General features: G+C 36.2%; 2 protein-coding genes across 3 annotated transcripts in view; both read left to right on the top strand.

The window, feature by feature from the left end:
- The first annotated feature begins 339 nt into the window (after window positions 1-339).
- LOC129763048 (uncharacterized) lies at window positions 340-3,808 on the top strand. 2 transcript variants are annotated; one of them, XM_055761789.1, is made up of 3 exons: window positions 340-1,024; window positions 1,086-2,520; window positions 2,622-3,808. In XM_055761789.1, exons 2-3 carry the CDS (start codon window positions 1,111-1,113, stop codon window positions 3,483-3,485), a joined length of 2,274 nt encoding a protein of 757 aa, XP_055617764.1. In that variant the 5' UTR covers window positions 340-1,024; window positions 1,086-1,110; the 3' UTR covers window positions 3,486-3,808. The 2 variants fall into 2 exon arrangements, with proteins under 2 accessions (XP_055617764.1, XP_055617763.1); XM_055761788.1 differs by having other exon boundaries at window positions 340-2,520.
- A 2,333-nt stretch (window positions 3,809-6,141) lies between these two features.
- LOC129761437 (G1/S-specific cyclin-D2) overlaps window positions 6,142-26,378 on the top strand; it is an 89,174-nt gene continuing 68,937 nt past the window's right edge. Inside the window, exons 1-2 of the mRNA XM_055759156.1 lie at window positions 6,142-6,231; window positions 6,918-7,092. Of these exons, the coding sequence (XP_055615131.1) occupies window positions 6,142-6,231; window positions 6,918-7,092 (265 nt within the window). The remainder of the gene's footprint in view (window positions 6,232-6,917; window positions 7,093-26,378) is intronic.

Below are 26,378 nucleotides of genomic sequence, written 5' to 3'. Positions count from 1 at the left end.
AATGGTTTTTCAGGGGTCGACATGAACGAAAATTGATTTTGGGGGTCGACGAGGTCTAAAAATTGACCTCCATTAATTAAATTCTTGTTAGAAACATTCAAAATACAGTATAAGTTGTCTAACGTGATCCAACTTAATTCCTAGTAGTTTTTTAGGTAAAAAGTATTTATATTGTAATTTTTAAAACTCAACAAATAGATGTGCGTGCATAAGTTCGTATAAGATGAAAAAATTGGCAAGTGCACTTGGCATTTGGGTTCTGAAATTTGTTGGAACTTGAATACATTCATTTACTAATTTATACCGAGAGATTACATTAGTAGAATTACAGGGTGTCGACTACCTTGAAAATCCTTGAAAATCAGGGAATATCAGGGAATTCAAATATGGTCAGGGAAAATCAGGGAAAATCAGGGAATTTTACCACAATCAGGGAAAAATGAAATTCGTTGGATATAAAATATAAAAGTTTTTAGCCTTCCAGGTTTTATGTGTACATTTACTTCAGTGTATGTTGTTTGTTTTTGTCTGTGAAAATGGCGCGAAAGTAGAAGTCTTTTACTTTCGTGCAGTTTTTGCCAACTCCGTGTTAAGCCGTTATTTATCAGATACCATCATCTCGAGCACCAGTTTGACAATTGTTGAATGCAACTGACAGCTGATATATTTGCGCTTTCCGAGCACAGCCAGTAAGATAGGCGATGTCACGGGGCTGTTTTTTCGACCATTTGAAAGATGTGTTTGCGTAAGAAGAAATAGAACTGCAAGAATTTAAGTTTGAATTTCGTTCAACGGAAGCGACTGTTGGTGCTCGTAGGCAGAAACAGAACTGCAAAAATTTAAGTTTGAATTTCATTTAATGGAAGTGATTGTTGATGCTCGCTTTGTGTTAAAGTTGAGGTGGGTGAGCCAATTTTATAATCGGTGAATACAGTAAAATAATTTATTCATTATTTTAGCAGAGAGGTACGATAAAATCATAAGGTTGTCTGGCATTCTTCCCCGACTATCAACTGAAGCGAAGGTGTAGTGTACTGACAATTTACAGTGACCTTTTTTACTGATAATTATTATCTTTATCATAGGAAATCCAGTAGAACTTAGTTCGAAATGGCAAGCAAAACCACGTTCCAAGGCGTTTGGTTGCATGACCCGGAGTTTTCATCATGGTTGAAACGAATTGACACTAAGCTAGGATGCGCATACTGTTCTGTATGTTCCTGTGAAATAGTTCTCAGCAACATGGGCAAACAGGCTCTCAAAAGTCATATGAAATCAAAGAAGCATAGTCAACGAACCACAGCCGGAAATATTTTCAAATATCTAATGAGTGATTCACACCAAACGTTCGAACCAGGCACTTCCAAGAATATCGGATTCAGTTGTGCTAGAAATGATCATCCACCTGTGGAATCAGTACCTACTGTTGCGATTCCTTCAGTTTCCTCTGCGAGCATTCTACCTCCTTCGAAAACTATCGATAAATTCATGCTGAAAAACGATACCATCAAAGCTGAGATCCTGTGGTGTTTGGAAACAGTTATGTGTCACAAATCACTCCGCACAGCTGAAAAGGACATGGTAGTATTGAGAACAATGTTTCATGATAGCCAGATTGCTGAGAAGGTTCAACTAGGCCGTGATAAAATGAGCTACATGATGCTGTTTGGCATTGCCCCCTATTATAAATCTGAGCTCGATAAAACTCTGCATAATACAAACTGCATTGTCGTTGGTTTTGACGAGTCCTTAAATAAGACTACAAAAAAGCAGCAAATGGATCTAAATGTCAGATTTTGGGATGAAGAAAAGAAGGAGGTGGTAACTCGTTACATGACCTCAATGTTCTTGGGACGATCTCGAGCAACAGATTTACATGCAGCTTTTAAAGAAGGCCTGGGAAATATCCCTTTAAACAAGCTTCTTCAGGTGTCGATGGATGGTCCCAACGTGAATTGGTCATTTTTACGCGAGCTGAAAATGGACTTTGAACATGGAGAAGAAAGGCTCTTGGATTTAGGTAGCTGCGGATTGCATATTTTGCACGGTGCATTCAAGGAAGGTGTTCGCTGCTCTGGATGGAATGTTACGAAGTACCTGCGAGGCATCTATCACATCTTCAAAGATGTTCCAGCACGACGCGCTTTATTCACATCGTATTCGGGAAGTGCTGTGTATCCACTGAAGTTTTGCGCTCACAGATGGTTGGAAAACATTAACGTAGCACAAAGAGCTGTGGAGATTACTCCTCATATAAGGAAGTTCGTTGAGGGTGTTCAGAATGACAAAATTGAACCAAAATCAGATTCGTACGTCGATGTAGTTGAGTGTCTAAAAGATCCTCTACTGTTGGCTAAGTTGACCTTTTTCAAATCCGTTGCCGCTGAAGTAGAACCATTTTTGCGCGAGTTCCAAACGGATAATCCCATGGTGCCATTTTTGTATAACAATTTGAGTCAAATGGCTAGAAGTATATTGGGAAGATTCATGCAGATCGATCAGCTAAAGAACATCACTCAGGTATATTTAATCTCTTGTGGATAATTCATTCTATCAAATGATTGATCCAATAGCAATTTTATTGCTATTTGAATAAAATTTACTGTTTTCATTTCTTTCAGGTAACAATAGAAGAGATCAATGAAGCCAAGAATCATTTACCAATGAAAGAGATTGTATTGGGTTTTGAAACAAGAAAAGTTTTAAAAAACTCGTCAAAATTGACCCAAAAACAAATTCTGCAATTTCGTCTGGAATGCAAAGGATTTTTGAAAGCACTGATTCTAAAGCTTATGAAGCGATCGCCATTGACGTATCCTGTGACGAAAGCCGCATCCTCTCTTGACCCTTCAGTCATTGATTCCGATCAAAAATTGGCTGGAAAACGATTCGAAAAGCTTTTAACTATATTGATGGATTTTGGTCGTATCAGTGGAGCTTCAGCAGACTTGGCACTGAAACAATATTTAAAATTAGTTGGTAGCAACAAAAGCAACAAGTTTGCCTACTATGATCGGAAAAATGAACGACTGGACCATTTCTGGAAGGGATTGCTATCGGGGGATGAGTTTATGGAACTTTTTACCATCGTAAAAATGATCTGCTGTCTCTCGCATGGAAACGCCAACCTTGAGAGGGGCTTTTCCATTAACGCTGAATGTCTTTTTGAAAACATGCGTGAGGAATCGGTTGTTGCTAAGCGACAAATTTATGACGCTGTATTTCACGCTGGAGAGATAGCATCAATACAAATTTCGAACCAGCTAATTCAACGAGTTCGAAATTCTCACTCCCTTTATATAGAAGACAAGGAACGCCGTAAGAAAGAAGATCTTGCGTCAAATGCGTCAAAGATGATGAAACGTCAACGAGAAGCAGAAGCGAAATCTTTAGAGATCAAACGGAGTAAAATTTTGGAAAACGCACAGAAGGAAGCCGAAAGTTTGCAAGAAAAAATCGCTTTGTTGAAATCAACTGTTTTGTAAAACTCATCCGAATCAAAATAAATAAAATTTTCTGCTGTATTAGTATTTAAGCATCTTTCATGAACTGCATGAATAAATCATGTTCTATCTTTTACGCCGTTTCTCAGTCTTTGTATAATTCAAACAAAAAAATACAAAAAACTCATTTATTGGATTATATTCGCTCATAAATTTACTTGTTCTAGCCTTCATAGATACTTACTAGCTGTTAAAAAACAGAACTAAAATAAAAATTTTGATCACTAGTCTATATCTGGAATTTTTCTGGAAAAGTACTGGAAAATCAGGGAATATCAGGGAATTTTTTTTCGGAATTTGAGTCGACACCCTGAATTAGAAAGAAAGTCATCAAGTTCATCTCATAAAACTGATTTTTTGAAATTTGTTCTATCATTAGTGTGCGATTTTTAAATTTTTTTCAAAAATTAATTGCCTACTTCAGTATTTGTGAGTAATTTATATTAACATATTTACGATTAAATCAATATTTATATGATTACATCTATTTTGTTCCCATCAAGATAATGTCATCCAGACTTCTAGATTTGTATGGAATCTTCCAGACTTTGGTAAAGCATTCAGGTATCCAGGTCCTTTGTCTGTTCGTGAATGATTGTTTTTATGACCTTATACAGGTTACCGAAATGGATTTCCTGAACGTTGTATGATGAGATGGTTTCGTTGTTCAAGAGGGACAAAATTACACACCAAATTTATTCGATTGGCTATGGGGCTGATGGAGCAAAGACCATGACTTCACTAGGCAACACACTTGACACTTTGCTTTAAAGAGATTGTTCTTCGCTTTTCATTATGAGTGTATTTGCTATAGTGCTGCCTTGAGCTCTTTGTATGCGTGTAAGCATATATTCCAGATGAAATTGAGCAAACCAATAGCTGTCATAGCTGCAGTCCCTTGCGGACTAGTAAGTGTGATGAGATTCAGGAAATTCCTGAATTAAAACCCTTGAAATTGCTGCTTCCATGCGCGACTAGATGGATTTCACTGTAAGCAGTGGTGCAAAGAGTGCTTGACAGATATGGAACACACCCGAATTTACTTTGGATTTGTGGAACATATTAACCGTGTTGAGAACGCCAAAGGGGTAGACTGATCTTTATTTGTCATTTTTGTCATACATATTCGAAGTAATTAACACGTTAAGCCCCGATTCCTTCTTGCTGCGCTTTCCATTCAGCGCGCATCAAGAGCATTTGCACATTATCAGAGTCGGTCCCAGTTCCCAAAGATACTTATTGCATAAATAGGAAATGTTCAGCAATTCGACTAGAAAGTAGTCACATTTTGTTAAACCGACTCTGGGCTCAACGTGTTAACAACTTGAACAAGTTATTTCAAAGTGAGAGTCCTACCGATTCTTCATTCGAGCTTTTCACGATTCTTCCGCACTGTATTGGATATTTTTTCACAAATGAGATGCGTTTAATCAACAAAGTTACGAGAGCTTGAAAAATGTACAGGTTGTGACAACGGCTGTTCAGGCTGTTGTACTCATTAGAGAGTACGTAAACGATGGAAAAACGATGGATATATATATATAAATATAACTCCTTCTTCACCTGCCTTGAGAAAGACACTTCATTGTCATTGCTCATCAGCAAATCGTGTCCGTTTCCACAAATATCAAACGACGTTCTCGTGAAAATGTTCAACAAAATTCGGAATGAAACATAAAAAATGTCGACAAAAATCCAGACACATCCAGACTTTTGATTTTCCAACATCCAGATTCCTGTTCAATAAACCTGGCAACCCCGGCTTAACTCTTTATAAGGCCGTGAAAGGAAGGCAAAGTATCGCCTCAAACTTCAGAGAACATAATCCTTACATGAGGAAGAACACAGTATCCTTGATAAAAAATAGACTATTGAAACAGTTGAAAAATTTTGTGGCAATATAGTTGCCACTGCCGCTTAACCCCAAAAACACTGCTTGCCGCTGCCTTGTAAGCTCATTTTATTGTGCCTTTGGTTACACAAAAATTAAAACAATATCTCTAGTGCAGCGAGTTTTTTTATATAGACTTACAAAGAAAAAATATAAAATTTGAATATAAAAAATAAATATAAAATATAAAAAACACAATTTTGCATGAACTTACACATCTTGTAATCACACCCCAAATAAAACGCTCACAGTGAAAAGCTTATCAACTTGTTACATGTTCAGCGAATTTGAACAGAATTTTTCGCCGGCGTTTTAAAATCGCGTTTTTTTCACATAAAAACGTCTCCCAAATTGATATCGTACATTTTTAGCAGCCCTAAAAAAATTGGAATATTACCAGATACTTTGAGAAGTCTTTGGTTAAGCAAAATGTTGAAATAATATTCCAAGTGTAACAAAGAAAAAATCTGTAGGTGACAATATAGTTGTTAAGAGCTTATAACAGGTTAGCCAACCGCAAAGTTTTCAAATTAGCAAGAATTTTGTATGAATGAGGCAAAAACTAGAAATAGATTTTTGTTTAAAAAAATCGGCTGTAGGGGTCTGAGGAATCACTTAATTCTGGAAAAGGGGTCTACTGCCCAAAATAGTTTGAGAACCCCTGACCTCGAGGGTACGTTGTGTTTTTATGTGTAAAGGATAGTAGATATATTCCGCGCTAAACCGAAAATCTTGCGTTTGAAAAATATGGCTAAAGATTCCCGTGGAAAAATAACAACCGAGAATGTGCAAAATTCAAGTCGACTTCTTTGTGAAACAGCAATTTCAATGCGCATTGTAAGACCAGTCAACTTTCCGCCGACATTCCATTGTAAAAACATATTTATTTTACCAACTGAATGGAACATAATCGGGATCCGAAAACGAGATTTCCTTTCATTCTGTCGGAAGATTAATCTCCGAATCCATCATCATCACCACCGGACCTGGTCGTCGTCTTCGTCGTTTTCGGTGGCGACAGCGGCCAATTCTTGCCGCTCGTATTTTTACTTACTCCGTCTTTGAGAGCAGTACTTACCCACATTCATACACAAAGAACCCTTGGCATAATTGCCCGTACCACTCCTTATTAGGTTTTTACCCAGCAGCAGCCGCAGGACGAGGACCAAGTCGTGCTACTACACCCGAAGTTGTCGGTGTTGTGCTGTGTTCGGTATGATTAATTGGATCCCATTTTTCATGCCTAAAATTCCAATCGGCTCCACTATCAGAAAAAAACGAGTTTCGGCGAGAGGAAGCCAACCCTGCAGTAACCTCAAGATATCGCCATGTGATAAAACGATTTACTAAATCATCCAATTTCGGGGTGGTTTGTTGGGTGTTCATGCGTATCGACCACTGGACAATTCGGATCTTCGAAGCCTTTCAATGTTGTCGATAGTTTTGGGAGTTATTTACATGTTCAATATTTCAACTACGCGTTGATTACTGATCCCCAAATTACTTCCTTTCTCTCTTTCCAGCGTTGGGAACTTCTGGTCCTCAGTCGACTGAAATGGGACGTTTCCACCGTGACGCCACTCGATTTCCTGGAACTGCTGATCTGCCGGCTACCGATCGAGAACAAAAAGTGTCACGACATCAGCATAGAGAAAGTGAGAAAACACTCGCAGGCCTTCATCTCGTTAGCAGCTAGAGGTAAGTCCTTCTCGGGTTTCTTTCTCCGATCAACTGGAAGAAAAGAAGGTTCATTCTGCTCGAGTCGTCGAATCACTCAACCCTTCGTCACGCATTCCATTCCGTTGGAGTCGTGGAGGTGGGAGCAAGGCATCTTAAGTTTCCGAGAAATCCTTGTTTGCATACCTCATTGTGTTTCGTTCCTTATAATCCCACAATGAGTTTATTTTTTGCGCGCGCTCCCCTCCTCTCTGTATTCAATCCACACTTGTTTATGCTTCTAAACTACTTCCTATTTCGAAACAAAAGTCTAACAAGTTATCCATTGGGTATTGTGTGACACATAAATATCAACACACGCTATGCTCGACCCTATCGGGCTCGATATTCTCTGTCGCACCCAGCTAGCGGCGGCGGTCATTCCACATAATACATCCCCAACACTCCTCATCATCAGGCACCGACCATAATTTGCTGCAAGCGAGACGACCCCCCTCCTTGTGGTCGGCAAATTCTAGCGCGCAGGCAGGACTCGAACAAGAACACAGAACCACAGAGACCATCGAAAAAAGCAGGGCATGCGGAGGTGAGCGAGGGTACGTTTTCGTGATTCGAAGTGCTCAAGTTTTATTATTACGCAAAACCGTATGCGCGAAACATAAAAGAAACGACGAGACAGGCGAACCCCGCTCTCTCGCCCCGCGCCATCGATCGGTCGACCGGGGGTCGCGGAATACTTGCGGACCTGGTGGCAGCCAGTTTATGAACATAAATATTTGAGAGCATATTTACGTTTTGCGCGTCTCCGTCCTTAGCCTGCAATTCTCGCCAGCAGCTAGCGCGCTGGCCAGCTAATGAGAAGTGAGAGAGGGGGGTAGGGAGCAGGAGGGGGGGTCGTGGATGATGAGAAGGTCTGGGAGAGAAGCGAAATTCGCCGAAGGTCCGCTTTGGGCGGTTTATGAATGAAATCTATCAGCTGATTGGGTGGCTATGAATGCGCAAGCTGAATCGCGTTGGTTTGTGATAGAGTTCATAATGTTAATATATGTCAGCGATAGGAACCAGGAGGAAATGATTCCGTCGTCGAGCGAATCATGTCACCAATGGTCTGTTCTCAATTATGATTGAACTGAATGTTCTGAACGAGATCTGATATAAACAGTATGTTATGAAATTTTGCATACATCAGGAACAATCTTCTGTACATTGTCCTAATCATCAGAAATCATCACTAGAGAATGGTTCAGATTTGATCAGTTTTGAATCGACTTTATACCGTTGTGTTTGTCTCCATCCAAATTTGAATGATAGAATACTTTGGAAGATATTTAAGATGAATAGAAAAATTATAAAAAATCGATTACGTATATGACGAATCAAAACGTTGTGGGTGTTTCAAGACATTGATCAATTAAGCAACTTTACATACTTGAAATATTCAAAAAATAATTAGACTACTTATTGAAAAGGGCCAATTTTCTTCTTATTTTTTTTATAAAGATTTTTAACCTCAGCACTTTTATACCTACACAATGTTGGTCAAGGAATGAAATTTAGAAAATTGTTTGAATTTTCATAAAAAAACAAATGTTGCGCGGACCCGATTATATACAGTATCCGATTTCTTTTCACCACCACCACCTGTATATAATAGAGCCAAAAAAAATTTTTTCTATTGATTTTTTATGCATATAATTTTGAAGAATTTAATTTTTGATTCAACCCCTTACAGTCAGTGATAGATGATCATTAGGGTGGCAATGGATGTATGGAAAAAATTTCATCATCGAATTTCAAAAACCGATCATGTACATTTTGTTTATTGGCCCAACAAAAAATGAGCTGTGCAAAGTTTCAGCTCAATCGGACATGATTTAGGGGTGCCTCAAAGCGCTCAAAGTTTTGATTTTTTGATCCTCGAAGATCTTCCAAGGAGATTAAGGAAAATCGAAATTGTTTTTTCGATGCCGATTGAGTTAAAAATGCATGAAACGTCGAGATCTGGTGTCACCTCGAAAAAAAATTTTTTAGCCGAAAATCGACCTTTTGGGCAATGAAGGCAATGAAGGGATGGAACAAAAATAATTATCGAATTTAAAGAACCGACCATGTACATTTTGTTTATTGACCCGAAAAAATTACTTGTGCAAAATTTCAGCTTAATCGGATATGATTTAGGGGTGCCTCAAAGCACTCAAAGTTTTGATCTTTTGGCCACTCAGGATAAGTTTGAGAGTCTCTCTATTTCCCTCTTTCTCTCTCTCTATTTCCCTCTTTCTCTCTCTCTATTTCCCTCTTTCTCTCTCTCTCTATTTCCCTCTTTCTCTCTCTCTCTATTTCCCTCTTTCTCTCTCTCTCTATTTCCCTCTTTCTCTCTCTCTCTATTTTCTTCTTTCTCTCTCTCTCTATTTCCCTCTTTCTCTCTCTCTATTTCCCTTTTTTTCTCTCTCTCTATTTCCCTTTCTTTCTCTCTCTCTATTTCCCTTTCTTTCTCTCTTTCTATTTCCCTTTCTTTCTCTCTCTTTCTCTCTCTCTTTCTCTCTCTATCTCTTTCTCTCTCTCTCTATCTCTTTCTCTCTCTCTTTCCCTCTTTCTCTCTCTCTCTCTTTCCCTCTTTCTCTGTCTCTCTCTCTCTTTCCCTCTTTCTCTGTCTCTCTCTCTCTCTCTCTCTCTCTTTCTCCCTCTTTCTCTCTCTCTCTCTCTCTCTCTCTTTCCCTCTTTCTCTCTCTCTCTCTCTCTTTCCCTCTTTCTCTCTCTCTCTCTCTCTTTCCCTCTTTCTCTCTCTCTCTCTCTCTCTCTTTCCCTCTTTCTCTCTCTCTCTCTCTCTCTCTCTTTCCCTCTTTCTCTCTCTCTCTCTCTTTCCCCTCTTTCTCTCTCTCTCTCTGTTTCCCTCTTTCTCTCTCTCTTTCCCTCTTTCTCTCTCTCTCTTTCCCTCTTTCTCTGTCTCTCTCTCTCTTTCCCTCTTTCTCTCTCTCTCTCTCTTTCCCTCTTTCTCTCTCTCTTTCCCTCTTTCTCTCTCTCTTTCCCTTTTGCTCTCTCTTTCTCTCTCTGTTGTCTCTCTGTGTTGGGAAAACACATTCCGGTTTGAGAAAACGCAAGCGAGTGCAAAAGTACTCGCAGCTTGCATCTCATTTGCAATGTTTTGAAGTCTGTGTTAGGGAAACATTCCGATTTGCAAAAACGCACACGAGTACAAAAGTACCCGCTGCTTGTATCTATTTTGAAATGCCCATTTCCCCAGGCTCCATGGTTTTGAAGGCTGTGTTAGAGAAACATCCATTTATTATTGCGATGGTACCTCAATCGCTGTTCAATTATAACTGAGTGGATTTCCGAGCGGCGCTCGCTTATATACCGATTGGTGATTTTAATAGCCTGTTTTGAAAGTAATTTTAAGGCTATTGAAACAAGTTTTTGGATCAAAAAGTAACAAGTATATAACGCGTAGACATTTTAGCTTTGGAATGATGTGTCTATCATACCATTTCGTTCAGTTGTTTAGGAACTATCAACGCTCAAAATCTCGGTCTCGTAACGCTTTCGTTTTCGAAACTTTTATTTTACACCCCGGTACAAAAATTAAAGACGTAGTCCTACGACAAAATCCGAATTCTTTCAGGAGGTGATAGAGGATCATATTTGAGACAAAAAATTCTACTACGCATGTGTTCGAATTTCAACAATGGCAGAGTTATTAAACTTTTTCTCTATTTCGGGCTCTGTTTGTTTTAAACTGGCTCTAATTCAGGCATTCCCTACGTAGGATACGTTATGTTATGTTATGTTGCTTTCATTTGAAAGAAGAAAAAATTTTATACAAAATACAGTTGTGAAACTTTCAACTAGTGGATAAAAAATTTGAAGTAAGAACATAAAAGTACAGAGTCATAATCGCCGATTAGCTATCACTTTAACGCTAAAATATTTCATCTTCGCTCTAAATAAGTCATATTTGAAATATTTGAAAAAAATTTTTTTTTTGTGCTGTATATAATCGAGTCTAAAATTGTATTTAATCGAATCATATATAATCGAGTCAATATATAATCGAGTTCGACCAGTATATTGCAAACTTTGATTCTTCAATACACATGTTTCGGTGTTTTAGTTTGTATTATTATATTTTAGACTTTCGAATTTAAAATAGATTTATTCAAATTTTTTGAATAATATTCGAATTACGATTTTTTGAATTATTGAAAAAATAGATTTTTGAATTTTAGATTTCAGATTTTCTGATTTCAAAATTTTAATTCAAGATTGATGAATGTTAGATCTTTGTTTTTTATATTTTTGAATCTTTAGATTTTGGAATGTTAAAATTTAGATCTTAGGATTTTAAACAGTTGGATTTTTGGATTAGATTTGGGATATGGGATATTTAATTACTGAATTGGAATTTTCAGATTTCAGTTTGTGTGAATCTCACATTTACATGAAATATCATTTAGATTGCCAACGTAATATGAAGAAAGATGGAGGAAGAAAAATCTAAGCTGAAATGAAAAATGAAATAAATTGGGCGGTAGGAAAACAAAAAAGAGTAAAAGTTCAAAATTTAAAAAAAATGAAAACTATTTTTTTATGCTGTTGTAAAATCACAAACCGAAAACATGGCGGTCTCCGTAGCCACATTGGTTGCGCGTTCGCTTAGTAAGCGATCGATCGTGAGTTCAAAACTCAGGGCCCTCATTGACCATCTTTGTGTTGTTACAGAATAGCTACGTCCACGCAACAATCATCAGCGATGGAGATCGATCCACGGTCGAAATAAGATCGATTCATCCATACAACTGCTCTGCTCTGCCAGACACATCGGGCTACTGTTCTATAAATAACTCAACAATGATCAATCAACTGTCTCCACTGTCTGGTGGTCCAACTGGATAATGGAAGAACAGAAAGAATACTCTTACGCCTAAATGGCTACTGTCTTAATGTACCATGTGTAATGGTATAGAAGAAATACTGGCGAATGGCAACTGTGTAATGTGCTAATTATAGATATCATAACCATGTGACATGTACACGATTAAAATTCGGCTCTGTTACAGCTAAAATGCTAATGAGCCTTAAATAAATAAATGGGAAAAAAAACGAAAACACTCTTATGAGAAAAACTCATTTATAATTAAATGACCGCAATCAAGTTGAAAAAGATGTATCTACTTATCGTACTCATCGGGCAATGTGTCATCCGACAAAATTTCATAAACTTGGTATAGGGTAAAATTTAACCTATACTAAAACTGTCTAAGAATCAGCATAAGAAACGTTCAGTTATTTATCTCATTCGAATGTGATCATTACCTTGGCATAATCACTTGGAAGCAGAAACTCAACATCAATTAAAGTATCACTGTCAACAGCAGAACTTGTCGCAGAAACCGCTGATGTCCGTGATGTTCTTCCGAGAACTGGCGTGCGTACTTTCCATGTGAAATATTTCGGATCCCAAGGTTATGCGACAATTAAAACACATCAATAATGCACGAGAGCGTAAGAACGGGTCTGGCCCGGATTGGATCGCATTGGACCCCATCTGATTGCAACACGATTTCCGCGATATGTGGGAAGAAAAAAGAGTTGTCCTAGGCCTAGTTCACGTTCAATATGTGGACTTTTTAATTTATGTACTCTTCGATGCAGCGCAATCAAGAGGAGAAACAAGAAGTAATATGCATTGGAATTTCAAATCAGTCGAAACGTGACATTGGCTAAGTGGGTCCAGACAAGGCGCAGCATTCAGCATACGCAACCTGAGCTATAAAACTTCGTGTTTGCTCCGTCCTGGTAGACAGTCCGTCACCGACAGCCAATTAATTTGTAATGCCTCATCGTTTCACGATGCGGACCCAACGGCCCAAACAGACCGTGTTTAATTTCATTAAATTAAATGTAATGCAACTTGTTAATGAGATTATTTGTTGCCTTTTCATCCTCATCCTCTCACTGGCGTTCGTTTGCCCCACTGGTTGGCGTGTTATGTTTGTTGATCTTCTCGTCTCGCCCCTGCAGTTCAGAGAGGAGTAGGCTTGCAGCAGCAAGTGCAGCAAGTCTCACAGCACGGAGCACGCTCCTGTCGCGATTGGCGGGACGGTCTGAAGTTGGAGGAAATAAAACGAAACAAAACAAAACAATCGAATAATCGTTCGGATCACAAGTCGAGCGCTCCGCCGCCGAGTGCAGAGCAGAACAGAGCACAGCACGTATCATCATAGTGCAGGTTTCGCACCAACGCACCAACCATGATCATGATCGAGATCATCAGGGCAGGGCACGGAACGAAGGGTATGGCACGGCAACCTGACGGTAGCATTTATCGGATGATTATGTCTCTGATTTGCGATAAAGTGTCTCTTGCACTTTCGGTAAATGGAAAGGATTAAATAATTGACGATGACAAGTTAATTGTCGTCAGCACACTCGAGTTGCGGCGGACTGATTGCGGAGGCGTACAGATCATGGGAAGTTCATTATGTCTGTGGGAAATAATCCATTCATTACCATCATTTCGCAAAACACTAGTTAATGCGACGCCCATGAAATTTGCTGTTTATGGAACAGTATCTGTCACACCAAATGAGAAGTGCAGGACTTTCTGTCGAAAAAGTTCGCAGACTTTAACAAATCGACGAATTCCTACGGATTACAAGATTTCAAGTGTCCTACACCCAAACTAGCTTTGGCAGAAAACATTTATCTTCGGCAGAAAAAAAATGCTTTTTGGTGTGCTGAAGGGTGAAATGAACAAATAAAAGCACCCTTTTCAAAAGCTTTAAAATGTTTGTATGTATGGGAGCAGTTCTCTTTTGCTCTCTGAGGCTGAACGTCAGCTAGGGATTGTACTCACTTCCAAACGATGCTAAGCAGGGATCGAACCAAGGCCGGCTGGCATGCAAGGCTTTTTTACACAACTATGCTATCCACATGAGCACTGGTGGTGTTGCATATATGCCCGATAATATTACACCTCATTATACAATAAAGAAAGTGTTTTTTAAGAGTAAAAAGGAGACCATAAACCAGGAGAGTGATGCCACTGAGAAGGCGACCATGAAAGTAACAGCATCGAAAATTGGTTCCGCTTGAGGCATCGGAGCAGCCGCCACACATACACACATGCGCGCGACTGTTTTCGTTTGGTGGTTATCGAGCATCGAGAAGAATCCGTAAAGATGTCATCGTTGCTGCAAAATAATCTGCCAGTTCCCCTTGGAATTGAAAATTACATTCAAGCGAAAGAGTTTATTTTAATGTTTTCTATATTGCGATCAAATGCATTTCGTATTGTGATTTTTCAATCTAGTGCAATTAGCAGGAAACCTTCTCAGGAGTCTGCATACAAAAATGCCATGTATTCCAGAAACTATAAAATATAGAAAGAAGATGTCTACGACAAAAGTTCATACTTCAATAAGATTTAAAACGTTGTCAAATACACTATTTCGCTATCTTGACTTTGAACAAAATTAGGATTAGTTGTAAATTTTTCAAAGCGAAAGAATTGTTGATGAAAACCTCCAGTTATATTTTTTTTGAGTTATAAATTTTTACAAAAAAAAAAATGGAAAAAAGTTGGCCCTTTTCAAAAAGTAGTCCAATTCTTTTTTGAAGATTTCAAGTATGCAAAGTTGCTCAAATAACCAGTGTATTTACAACGGTTCACTGTTGGTGCTATCAACTCCTAAGATAAGTTGGCGTGAAATCCGTCATCTGAATTCTACATTTCACCTTTTTAGTACCTATTAAAATAATTAAAAAATGTTTCTACAATATAAAAACAGCGAGTTGAGTGTATGAAATTAAACTCCATTGCACATGAAAAGAAATTGGCATGGCATTTCATATAAATGTGACACTTACGCAGACTGAAATCCGAAAATTTAAATTCAATTCAAGAAATTAAACAATTAAGATTCAAAAATATGAATTTAAATTTTGAAACTTTGTGTAACATAAGCCTCAAATAAAAAAAACATCAAATATAAAAATATAAATTGAAATATGAAATATGAAATACAAAAATTAGAATATACAAATATATTATATTCAAAAATCTAAAATTAAACGATTTATTTCTTTTAATAGAGGAACTGGTACAAATTCGGCACCCCGTGGGTAATTTGGTACCCACCCGGATCTCCGGCGATGATGAGCGCACTCTGGTGGTGAATAAAAAAAAGGGTTCTAGTAATGTAGTAACAAACGTCAGATTTTTTTATTTCTTTATTAAAGAGATTTCCAGCCAAAGGCTGTTTCATCTCTAATAAACGTTAGATGCCAATAACCCAGAATATCTGTTATTTTGAAAAAAAATTCAAGTTTTGTGAAAGTGAAAATTCGGTATGCGGGTAATTTGGCACCCCAATGTAAACATTGTGTTGATGTACACTATGCTAAGTATTGCATGCCCATGCAGCAACTACGCTTGCGACTTTTGTAAAGGCTTTTGATTCGTTTTACTTTTTTTGTTAGAAATAAATCGAGATGAAATTTGTTCACTTTTTCTTGAAAAAATCGTTTTTTTGTTCCTCTTTGTTTTGTAAAATTTCATGCATTGTACTTCACTTCTATTTTGTATGAAAATGTTAAAAAATACATTTTTCGGAGCTTTCAGGACGATTCTTTTAATTTGAAAAAATAAAAAAAAAATGGGGTGCCAAATTTATACTCGCATTTATACGGCATCTCGGGTACTCGAATTTGAGTTGTTTCATTTCTATGCTCAAAGCTCCGAGCCAAATCAAGATTTTTGAAATCGGTTTGCGGGGAAATGTCCGCAATAGATCCCTTCATATGCTGACGAAATATGAAGAAATTCCGAGCATTGGCCAAGAGCTAAGTCCAAAAAACAAAACGGGGTACCGAATTTGCACCAGTTCCTCTAATTAAAAAAACCTTCAAATCTTAAATTTAGAATGAAGCAATTCTAAATTCAAAAGTCTAAGACACAAAAATATAAACTAAAATATAAAAAAATATGAAAAATTTCCAAATATACCAAATGTAAAAATCTAAAAACCTAAAATTAGTTTTCATCAACGAAAAATAGTAGGTATTCAAAATTATTAATTTCCAAAAATCAGAAACTTTGGAATTCAGAACAGTAAAAATTTTAATACAGAACATATATGACATAACTTTAAGACAAAAATCGAAATTTATAAATTTATGATTTCTGAAAATCTAAAATTCAAAGATCAATGTTCAATAATTTGAAATAACGGAAATTCTAAAATTCTGAATTTTGAAAATTTTGGATAAAGAAATTTTGAATTCAAATGAAGCCCAAATATCTAAATTTCAGAAATTTAAACATTTTAGATGTTTGAAAATCTAAAATTTAGAAATTTATTCAAAATATAATAAAAATAATTTGACAATCAAGCAATTTAAAAATCAATTGAACAAGGCAAATTCAAAGCAAGTTCAAAAGTCTAAAATATAAAAACATAAACTAAAATGTAAAAGCTATGAGAAATTTACAGATATATCAAATGGAATAATAAAAAAATATCAAAAATTCTTTATTTTTGATTATAAAAAATAGAGGGAATTCAAAAATCTTAATTTCCAAAAATCTGAAATTTTTCAATTAAGAATGATAAAAATTTTCATTCAGAAGTCTGAAACATAAAAAAGAAGTCAAAAACCAAAATTTACAGGGCGGACTCGATTATATACAGTCTCGGATTTCTTTTTACTGTAAATAATCGAATTCTGTATATAATCGAGTCAAAACACTTTTTTGTTTTTTATACATATATGTTTCGTTTTTCGAATGTAAAAGAAGAATTCAATTTTTGATTCATCCCTTTAAAACCAGAATACACCTACATTATACAGAATATCTCAGAAGGTGGGGGGGGGGGGGGGTCTCCGTAGCCAAATTGGTTGCGCGTTCGCTTTGTAAGCGATCGATCGTGAGTTCAAAACTCAGGACCCTCATTGACCATCTTTGTGTTGTTACAGAATAGCTACGTCCACGCAACAATCATCAGCGATGGAGATCGATCCACGGTCGAAATAAGATCGATTCATCCATACAACTGCTCTGCTCTGCAAGACACATCGGGCTGCTGTTCTATAAATAACTCAACAATGATCAATCAACTGTCTCCGCTGTCCGGTGGTCCAACTGGATAATGGAAGAGCAGAAAGAATACTCTTACGCATAAATGGCTACTGTGTGAATGTACCATATGTAATGGTATAGAAGGAATACTGGCGAATGACAACTGTGTAATGTGCTAATTATAGATATGATGTGACATGTACACGATTAAAATTCGGCTCTGTTACATCTAAAATGCTAATGAGCCTTAAATAAATAAATGGGATAAAAAAAAATCTCTGAAGGTGATAAACGATCATATTTGATGAAAAATTCTTGAAAGCACATGTTCAAATTTGAACAATAACAGAGTTATAGAGCTTTTTTCTGTTTAGGGCTTTGTTGCCTAAAATTGGCTCTACAATGTAAAGTACGGAAGACGATTCTATAGATTCCATTTAAAAGATGAGAAAATGTAATACAAGATATTGTAGTGGAACATCTGAATTAGATGATTTAAATAACACTTCAAAGGTGAAAACATAAAAGTTACATATTGAACTTGATTGTTTCTATCAATTAAATTCTCTAACCGCTCTAAAATTTGTTTTTTTTGACACCCAACTTCTTTCTTATTTTCGCTGCAATATGAAGTAAAAGTGAAGTGAAGTGAAGGTGAAAATTCAAGCAAAATCTTCAAAAATCACCCCACTGTACTCATAATAGCCACTAAAATTTCACTTTAACGTTGAAAGGTTACATTTTTGCTTGAAATGAGTCATATTTGAAATGTAAAAAAAAAAATTTTTTTTCAAACTGTATATAATCGAGCCCATATATTTTTTTTCAATAATTTGAAATAACAAATAATCAAAACTCACAAATTTGGAATAAAGAAATTTTAAATTCAAAAGTCTAAATTTAAAAACATAAAATTAAATATGAAAAAATATAAGATTCAATTCATATGAAGTCTGTGAAAAATCTAAAATTCAAAAATTTAAACTTCCACATATCTGTAATTCAGAAATTTATCCATAATAAAATAACAAAAAAGTAAAATAAACGAAGAAGGGAAATAATTTTATATTATAATGACGAGTTTTGATAGAAGCAGGTATGGACAAAATCGCATCGAAATTTGTTCAACAACACTCATTCACAGATAGAACTCACCCTTCTATTCTCCGTTTATGTCTCACTTTATTTGAGACAGAAAACATTCACCTATCATCTTCGCAAAGTTCATTCTCGAGTTTAACGGAAAAATACTGTTTCGATTCCGCTCATCTATTTTCCATTTTCCATTTTCCAATTTTCCATTCTCTCATTTGCCTCTCGGAATGACGTTAGTTGGTGTGAGAATCAAATTGGAAACTTCTGCTTGAGCCAGCGAGTGTCTCTGTAAAATCATTCCTTTTTTACTCAAATAGCAATCAGTGAAGCTTCGATCGCGGCAGTAAAATATAGGTAGATAGTTAACATCGAGTTGTTTCCTGTGCACCATTGCAATGACATTTTTTTTTTGTTTCTAGTATGAAACGATCTAAGCCAACGCAAAAGACCATATTAATGCAAGTTATTGGTGAGCGGGAAGGTAGATTTATGTGCACTTGAATGGTGACAAGAAAAAGAGTACAAGGGAAAATAAAATAATACATACATGCAGATTGAGTCTATTTTGGCTCACTCGTTATTTTGTTTCGTGCGATCCTTCTCTTTGTTTTGTTATGTTCACTCTCAGTCCCGAATGAAAATGGTCGGAGAGTGAAAAATGATTCACGATTGCTTGCTGCATTCTTTTCGCCATGATAATTCCAAGCAGATACAAAAGTGATTTATAATTAGGTGTGGAGTAATGAGCGAATGAACTTTTCCATACTTGGGTAGAAGTGCTAGGAAATTGATGGTACAGGTCGGACTCGATTATATACAATTTTGGACTCGATTATATACAGTTTGTAAAATTTTTTTTTTATATTTCAAATATGACTTATTTCAAGAAGAAATGTAACCTTTCAACGTGAAGGTGAAATTTAAGTGGGTATTACATGTACAGGAAGGGTAAAAATAGTGATTTTTGAAGATTTTGCTTGCATTTTTATCAGGAACTAGCTGACCCGGCAAACTTCGTCCCGCCCAAAATTTGTTTTGTGTTATCAATACCTTCAAACATTCACGTTTTCTTACTATGAGCAAGTTCATGGGTCCAATCGCAGAACTGTTCATTGATTGATCTTCTATTCGTCCCCGTTGAATTTACTTTTTACTATAAAATTCCTATTATTTCTAACAAAACTCATCATTATAATATCAGATTATTTTCAGACACAATTCTCGTTCAAGATTTTTCAACCACATGTAAATAACATGTTTCTTCGTTACATGGAATAAAGGTTTTATACAGAAAATATGATAGAATGAAGACAGCCCTAAATCGGACAATTCCTTCCCCGAGTTCTGCTCTTATCAACACATCTGGCGATCCTTTTTTTTGTATAGATAGAAGAAGATATATGAGTGCGTTTCATCACATTAAAATCCATTTCGAGTTTCGAACAAAGATCAATTTCGCTAGCGCAAACATCAAATGGACTAACAGCACTTTTAACTATGTAATTGTAGAACATATGGGAATTTAATTTTCCGAATTTTCCCTTTTTCCTTCAGAGTTTTCCGACAATTTTCAATTGTCATGTTTGGTTTGAATATTTTTGGTTGAAATATGTGTAATATTTTTATGGGACCTCTCTCCATTCCAGAGTAGGGAGGGGTATCATACCATTATGGAAACATTTATCATACCCAAAAATCCTCACATTCCAAATTGTGCTTGATTAGCTTTCGAGCTATGCAGAAATTTGTGTTTCATTTGTATGACAGCCCACCCTTAGAGAGCGGGAGTATCTAAACACCATAGAAATATTTTTTGCATCCTAAAACCTCTATATGCCAAATTTGGGTTCGTTTGCTTGATTAATTCTCGAGTAATGCAGAAATTTGTGTTTCATTTGTATGGCAAGACACACCCCCCCCCCTTACAGAGGGGGGTGGAGAGTCTAACCATCATAGAAAAATTTTTTGCACCCTAAAACCTCAATATGCCCAATTTGGTAACATTTGCTTGAATAGTTCCGAGTAATAAAGAAATTTGTGTTTCATTTGTATGGCACCCCCCCCCCTTGGAGAGAGGGGTGGAGAGTCTAAATACCATAGAAAAATTTATTGCATCTCAAACCCTCAATATGCCTAATTTGGTTTCATTTGCTTGAATAGTTCTCGAGTAATGCAGAAATTTGTGTTTCATTTGTATGGCAGCCCCCCTTAGAGAGGGGGGTAGAGAGTCTAACCATCATAGAAATATTTATTGCACCCTAAAACCTCCATATGCTTAATTTGGTTCCATTCGCTTGATTAGTTCTTGAGTTATGCAGAAATTTGTGTTTCATTTATATGGCAGCCCCCCTCAGAGAGGGGGGTGGAGAGTCTAACTACAATAGAAACTTTTAATGCACCCTAAACCCTCAATATGCCTAATTTTGTTCCATTTGCCTGACTAATTCTCGAGTAACGCAGAAATTTATGTTTCATTTGTATAGCAGCCCCCCCTTAGAGAGGGGGGTGGAGAGTCTAACCATCATATAAACATTTATTGCACCCTAAAACCTCCATTTGCTTAATTTGGTTCCATTTGCTTGATTAGTTCTTAAGTTATGCAGAAATTTGTGTTTCATTTGTATGGCAGCCCCCCCCCCTCAGAGAGTGGGGTGGAGAGTCTAACCATCATATAAACATTTATTGCACCCTAAAACCTCAATGCAGGAATTTGTGTTTCATTTGTATGGCAGCCCCCCCTAAGAGAGGGGGAGGTGTCTCAAACTATCACGAAAACCTTCCCCGGGCCCAATTTTCATGTTGATCGCTTCAGTAGTTTCCGAGTCCATAAGAATCAGACAGACAGACAGAAATCCATTTTTATATATATATATATATATATATATATATATATATATATATATATATATATATATATATATATATATATATATATATATATATAGATTGTTTATATCGATATTGCAGCCAAATTAAGAAAGATAGAAGTCGGGTGTCGAAGAACTAATTGTAGAGCGGTTAGAGAGCTTCAATTTAATTAATAGAAATAATCTAGTTTAGTATAATTTTTAGGATAAAATCAATAATAACACATTAAAAATGATTAACTTTTGGGTTTGACTTCCACTATTATATCCTGTAATAAATTTTCTCATCTTTTAAATGAAAGCAACATAATCGTCTTCCGTAGCGTACTTTTCGATGTAGAGCCAGTTTGAGGCAACAGAGTTCGAAACAGAAAAAAAGTTCTATAACTCTGTCATAGTTGAAATTAGAACATATGTGTTTTTTTTTTCATCAAATATAATCGTCTATCACTTCCTGAGAGAATCTGGATAAATTTATTTTTTTCGTGTGAGAAAGGTGTTTTCTGATATTAAGGAGATGAAAATCAAATTCCTCTTTTATATTGAAAAAACGAATAATACATGCAAAAAAAAACAAAAAAAAAATTTTTTTTGACTCGATTATATACAGTGAAAAGAAATCAGAAACTGTATATAATCGAGTCCGCCCTGTAAAAGGAAATTGCGAAGGGTAAAAGGTCAATCAATGAAGAGTTCTGCGAAAGGACCCACGAACGTAAGCTTCGTAAGAAAACGAAACGGATCAGAGTTATTTTCACATCAATAGATTGAAAAAAGTACTAGCACCTGTTACAATAAATAAAATATTTTTTAAACCATTTATAGAACAATTAAAAATGTAAAACATTGAAAATCTCAAGTTCTGATTAATCCATTTGCACGAGCAAAGTGTGCTTCCATACCAAAATGGTTAAAAACGAGCACATAACATAGCGACGAGGCACAGTTCAGTTGTAGCTCTGCTTTTATGCGGATCGGTTGCATCGAAATTGTTCGATTCGCCATTTTTTTTATATCTCACTTTGCTCCCTCAAGTTCTTTGCTGACTCTAGATCCACTAACAACTGACTAATTAGGATTCCCCAGCGAGATTCCAACAAATCAAGGGCGCCAGTTTTTGGCTGTTGATTTTGCATTCTGGTTCTATTTTATTTGAGGAACATAATTCCACAAGTGTGCTTTTTGAAACACTTGAGACATCATAAGTAATTAATAACTTTCTCACAGCAACTACAAACCACAACAATGTTGAACGAAAAAAATGCTCGCATTCCAAAAAACGATAACCAGAGAAGGGGAATCATTTTGCACATCTCACCCCCGCAGAGCAACCACCACCAGGATGGGAAAAAAATCTTAATTCTCCTGTCATTGTTCCGAAGCGAGAGCCGCGCCATATCACACATTCACAATCATCCCTCGATCTCTCGAGCTCTCGATCATCAGCGCGCTTTTGCTTATTTGAATTCCTGCACCTCAGCTGCACAAATGATTATAATAACCGCGCTCTCGCTCTCCTTGCACATCATACACACACGCAACACAAAGGAACAATCCTTTCGCCCAGAACGGAATGAATGATTTGGCCGTCGTCGTCATCGTCCTCGTCGCCGCCACACACGCGGTCACGTTATTTGATCGCCGAATTTACCACACGCCGCGGGATTCGGAGGACAAAAAGAAATTCCTTATTGCGATCGTCTTTTTTTCTCTCTCTCTCTCCCCATTCTTTCATTTGGCTGAGCCTTTTGGTTGATGAAGGTGTGCAAAAAGGATCGGATTGCAACTGGGCCACGAGCTTGGGCGAAGCCAACATGCAAGACAACAACAAAAAATGACCTTGGAATTGACACGCTAAGCATGTTAATTCGCACGGAAGGTTGACGATTTATTTAATTAGTTGGTTAAATTTGGGAGGTGAAACGTAAAATGCGCGCTATTGATTTGCAAGAGAGAGAGAGAAAGAGCCAAAGCTCATTAAATGTTCTGATCGAAAGTTCAACAAACGTCAAACGTCGACTTTTTTTTTTCTTAACGATGGTAATCGCGAAAGAAGAAATCTTTCAAAAAAAAAAGGAGTGAAGGAACCGCAACGATAAAACTCGTATCGCGCCGTGCCCGCTGTTGACTCCACTCTCTTCTCGAGAGAGCTAACGTGTCTTTTCCACTCCGATGCAGCGAGTTCGGAAGGACCACACGGATGTTTTGATGCTTTGATCCGATCAGAGAGATCGCTCTGCTCTGTAGCTGGTGCTGTTGCTGCTGATGTTATGCCATGATAATTGCGGAAGGAGAGCTCACCCAGTTCGGAGGACGGTTAGTCCTTCTTCGATTCGATCAAGTTTCAAATAAATTAAAACGTTATTGTAAATTAGCGAGTGATCGGCGCTGATGGTAGTTTCTTATTCCTGGCTGTTTGTGAGTTTCCTTGTTTAGTCTTTAAAACCTGTGGTGGATTGATGGCAAGTGACTTTGGCCATCCACAAGGATGATATTTTTTGCAAGTGACGGCGCTCCATTCTCGTGCGTAATAAATAAAAGGAACAAAAAACCAACAAGTTGAAAATGCGTAGATGGAAAGATTAACGCTAGATGGTTTCAACTTCCACATTTGCAAATTAAGTTTTTTTTCGATTTTGCCTTTCTCGTCAAACTCCAAAAGTCAACATTGTGACATGGCTATCGTTCCGGTTTTATTACGCTACAGGTCGGACTCGATTATATACAGACTCGATTGTATAGTGCAATTCCAAATGAAATCGAACTAAAAATGCAGATTTTAAGAACCTGTATTTTTGATTCGAACGAAAGTTTGTATTCCGTTTAGGTTTCCACAGCATTTGGGTATTTGTTAACTCAAGTGTAACTTTGGGAAAGGGTGTATCGATTTTAGTAAGAGAAATCTTCGATAATTTTTATCTCAAAAACTATGAGTCGTACCGAAATAGTGCCTTAGAAAAAGTTATAGAGTATTGATGTTAAAACGTAAAAAATATATACACTGAGAAAAAATAGAACTCTTTTTTTATTTACAAAAAAATATTTTTGACAAACTTTGTGAAACATCGTATTTTTATGAATTTTCAAAACTTCAAATTTTTGTATGTTAACAATCTTTTTTTTTTCGGCTCTGTTACATCTAAAATGCTAATGAGCCTTAAAAATAAATAAATGGTATAATAAACAATCATTTTTAACCACAAGTTATGAATCATGATGTGATTTAAAATAAAAAAGTTCTTTATCAATCCTTTTCCAAATGCAGCCATTCTCGAGATATCAGAAAAAACATTTCTAATTTATTGACTTTTTTAATTTTTTTTTTTTTTAATTTATATATGCTTTTTTTATTTTTTTCATGTGAAATAGATGTTATGTAGAAAATTAAAAAAATGAGTCCAAGATGGTAAAACTATTTTTGACGAACTTTGTAGAACATCGATTTTTTATGAATTTTCGAAACTTCGGAATTTTGTCAACAATCATTTTTGGCCACAAATAATGAATTCTAATGTGATTTAAAACAAAAAAGGTGTTTATCAATCTCCTTCTCAATGCAGTCATTCTCGAGATATTTACAAAATTATTTCTAGCTAGCTGACCCGACGAACTTCGTCCCGCCCTAAATATTTTTTTTGGTTCTGAATACTTTCAAACATCCACGTTTTCTTACTAAATGAACGTTAGTGAGTCCGATCACTGAACTCTTCATTGATTGATTACCCTTTGACCCTTTACAATTTTCTTTTACTATAAATTGTCTAGTACTTCTACAAAAATTCGTCCCTATAATATAAAATTATTTTCAGACACAATTCTCGTTCAAGATTCTTCAAGCATTTGGAAATAACATGTTTCTCCGTTGCATGGAATACATGTTTGATACAGGAAATATTACAAAATAAAGACAGCTCAAATCGGACCATTCCTTCCTCGGGTTTAGGGCACACCAACACATTTGGCCTTCCATTTTTGTTCATATAGATAGAAGATATAGGAATGCGTTATTCCGTCTGAAAATCTTTTCCACATTCGAACAAAGTCAATTTCGTTAGCGCCAACATCAAATGGACTAACAACGCTTAGCTAATTGTAGAACATATGGGAATTCAATTTTCCGATTTTTCTCTCCGCTAAATTGATCTACGGGAAGAGACGAATGCAACGAAATATAGATGACTCGAATTGAACCATTCCTTCCTCGGGTTTTGCGCTTACCAACACATTTGGCCTTCCATTTTTATTTATAGATATAAGATATGGAATTGCGTTATTTCGCCTGAAAATCCATTTCCACTTACGGACAAAGATCAATTTCGATAGCGCAAACATCGAATGGACTAACAACGCTTATTATGATGTAATTTTCGAACATGTGGGAATTCTATTTTCCGAATTTTTTCCGACCTTCCTTCAGGATTTTCCGAAAATTTTCCGATTTTTTGATCTATGGGAAGAGACGAATGCAACAAAATACAGGAGGCTAAAATCGGACCATCCCTTCGGGTTTCCGCGCTCCAACAGATTTTGCCTTACATTTTTATTTATATAGATTTGTCGTCTGTTTTATAGAAAATATGCTCTTTTAATATGTTCGTCGTGTTATACCGCCGTGTTCATGAAAGTTTATTAATTCGCTTATAATTTTCAACAACTTTTCCAAATACATCATAAATATAAAACTATATGTTTAGGAGTTACGTTGATAAACATTATCGCTACGTTTTGTATTAACCCAAATGTCTTCAAATACTATAAAATTACTGTCTGTTGTATTTCGACTCCGGTGACGCTTCTACGCAAGTACCAAAATTTAAATTCAAAAGTCCAAATATAGAAATATAAAAAAAAAACTATAAGATTTAAAAATCGAAATAAACGAATAAATATGTGAAATCCGGAAATCTGATATTCTAAATCTAAGCCTCCAAATACTTTAATCAAAACAAATCAAAAATTAGAGTTTCAAAATCTAGCAGTCTAAAGTTTTGAAAAATGAGATCCAAAAGCCATAGCCGAAAAATTGAAAAATGTAATAAAATTTTTTTAATCCAAAAATGGAATACAAAGAATAAAAAAGGAAAAAAGAATATTCATAAAAGTCAAACGAAACTCACATTCACATGAAATGTCATGTCAATTTCCATTATGTGTGATGGAGGGTAATTTGATACATTCAACAACATTTTTAATTTATTTTATATAAATTTTTTTCTTTGAATATAACAGAGAAAATAATGTTAGATTCATCCTCTCAAAGTCAGAAA

Source organism: Toxorhynchites rutilus, chromosome 1, assembly GCF_029784135.1.
Source record: "Toxorhynchites rutilus septentrionalis strain SRP chromosome 1, ASM2978413v1, whole genome shotgun sequence".
Taxonomy (NCBI): domain Eukaryota; kingdom Metazoa; phylum Arthropoda; class Insecta; order Diptera; family Culicidae; genus Toxorhynchites; species Toxorhynchites rutilus.
This window is presented reverse-complemented; position numbering and strand designations above follow the sequence as displayed.

What these genes read in the sequence shown, in the direction of transcription:
- LOC129763048 (XM_055761789.1), top strand. Translation starts at nt 1,111, where the DNA reads ATGGCAAGCAAAACCACGTTCCAAGGCGTTTGGTTGCATGACCCGGAG. An exon ending in AGCTAAAGAACATCACTCAG is followed by an intron (nt 2,521 to 2,621) that starts GTATATTTAATC and finishes CATTTCTTTCAG; the next exon opens with GTAACAATAGAAGAGATCAA.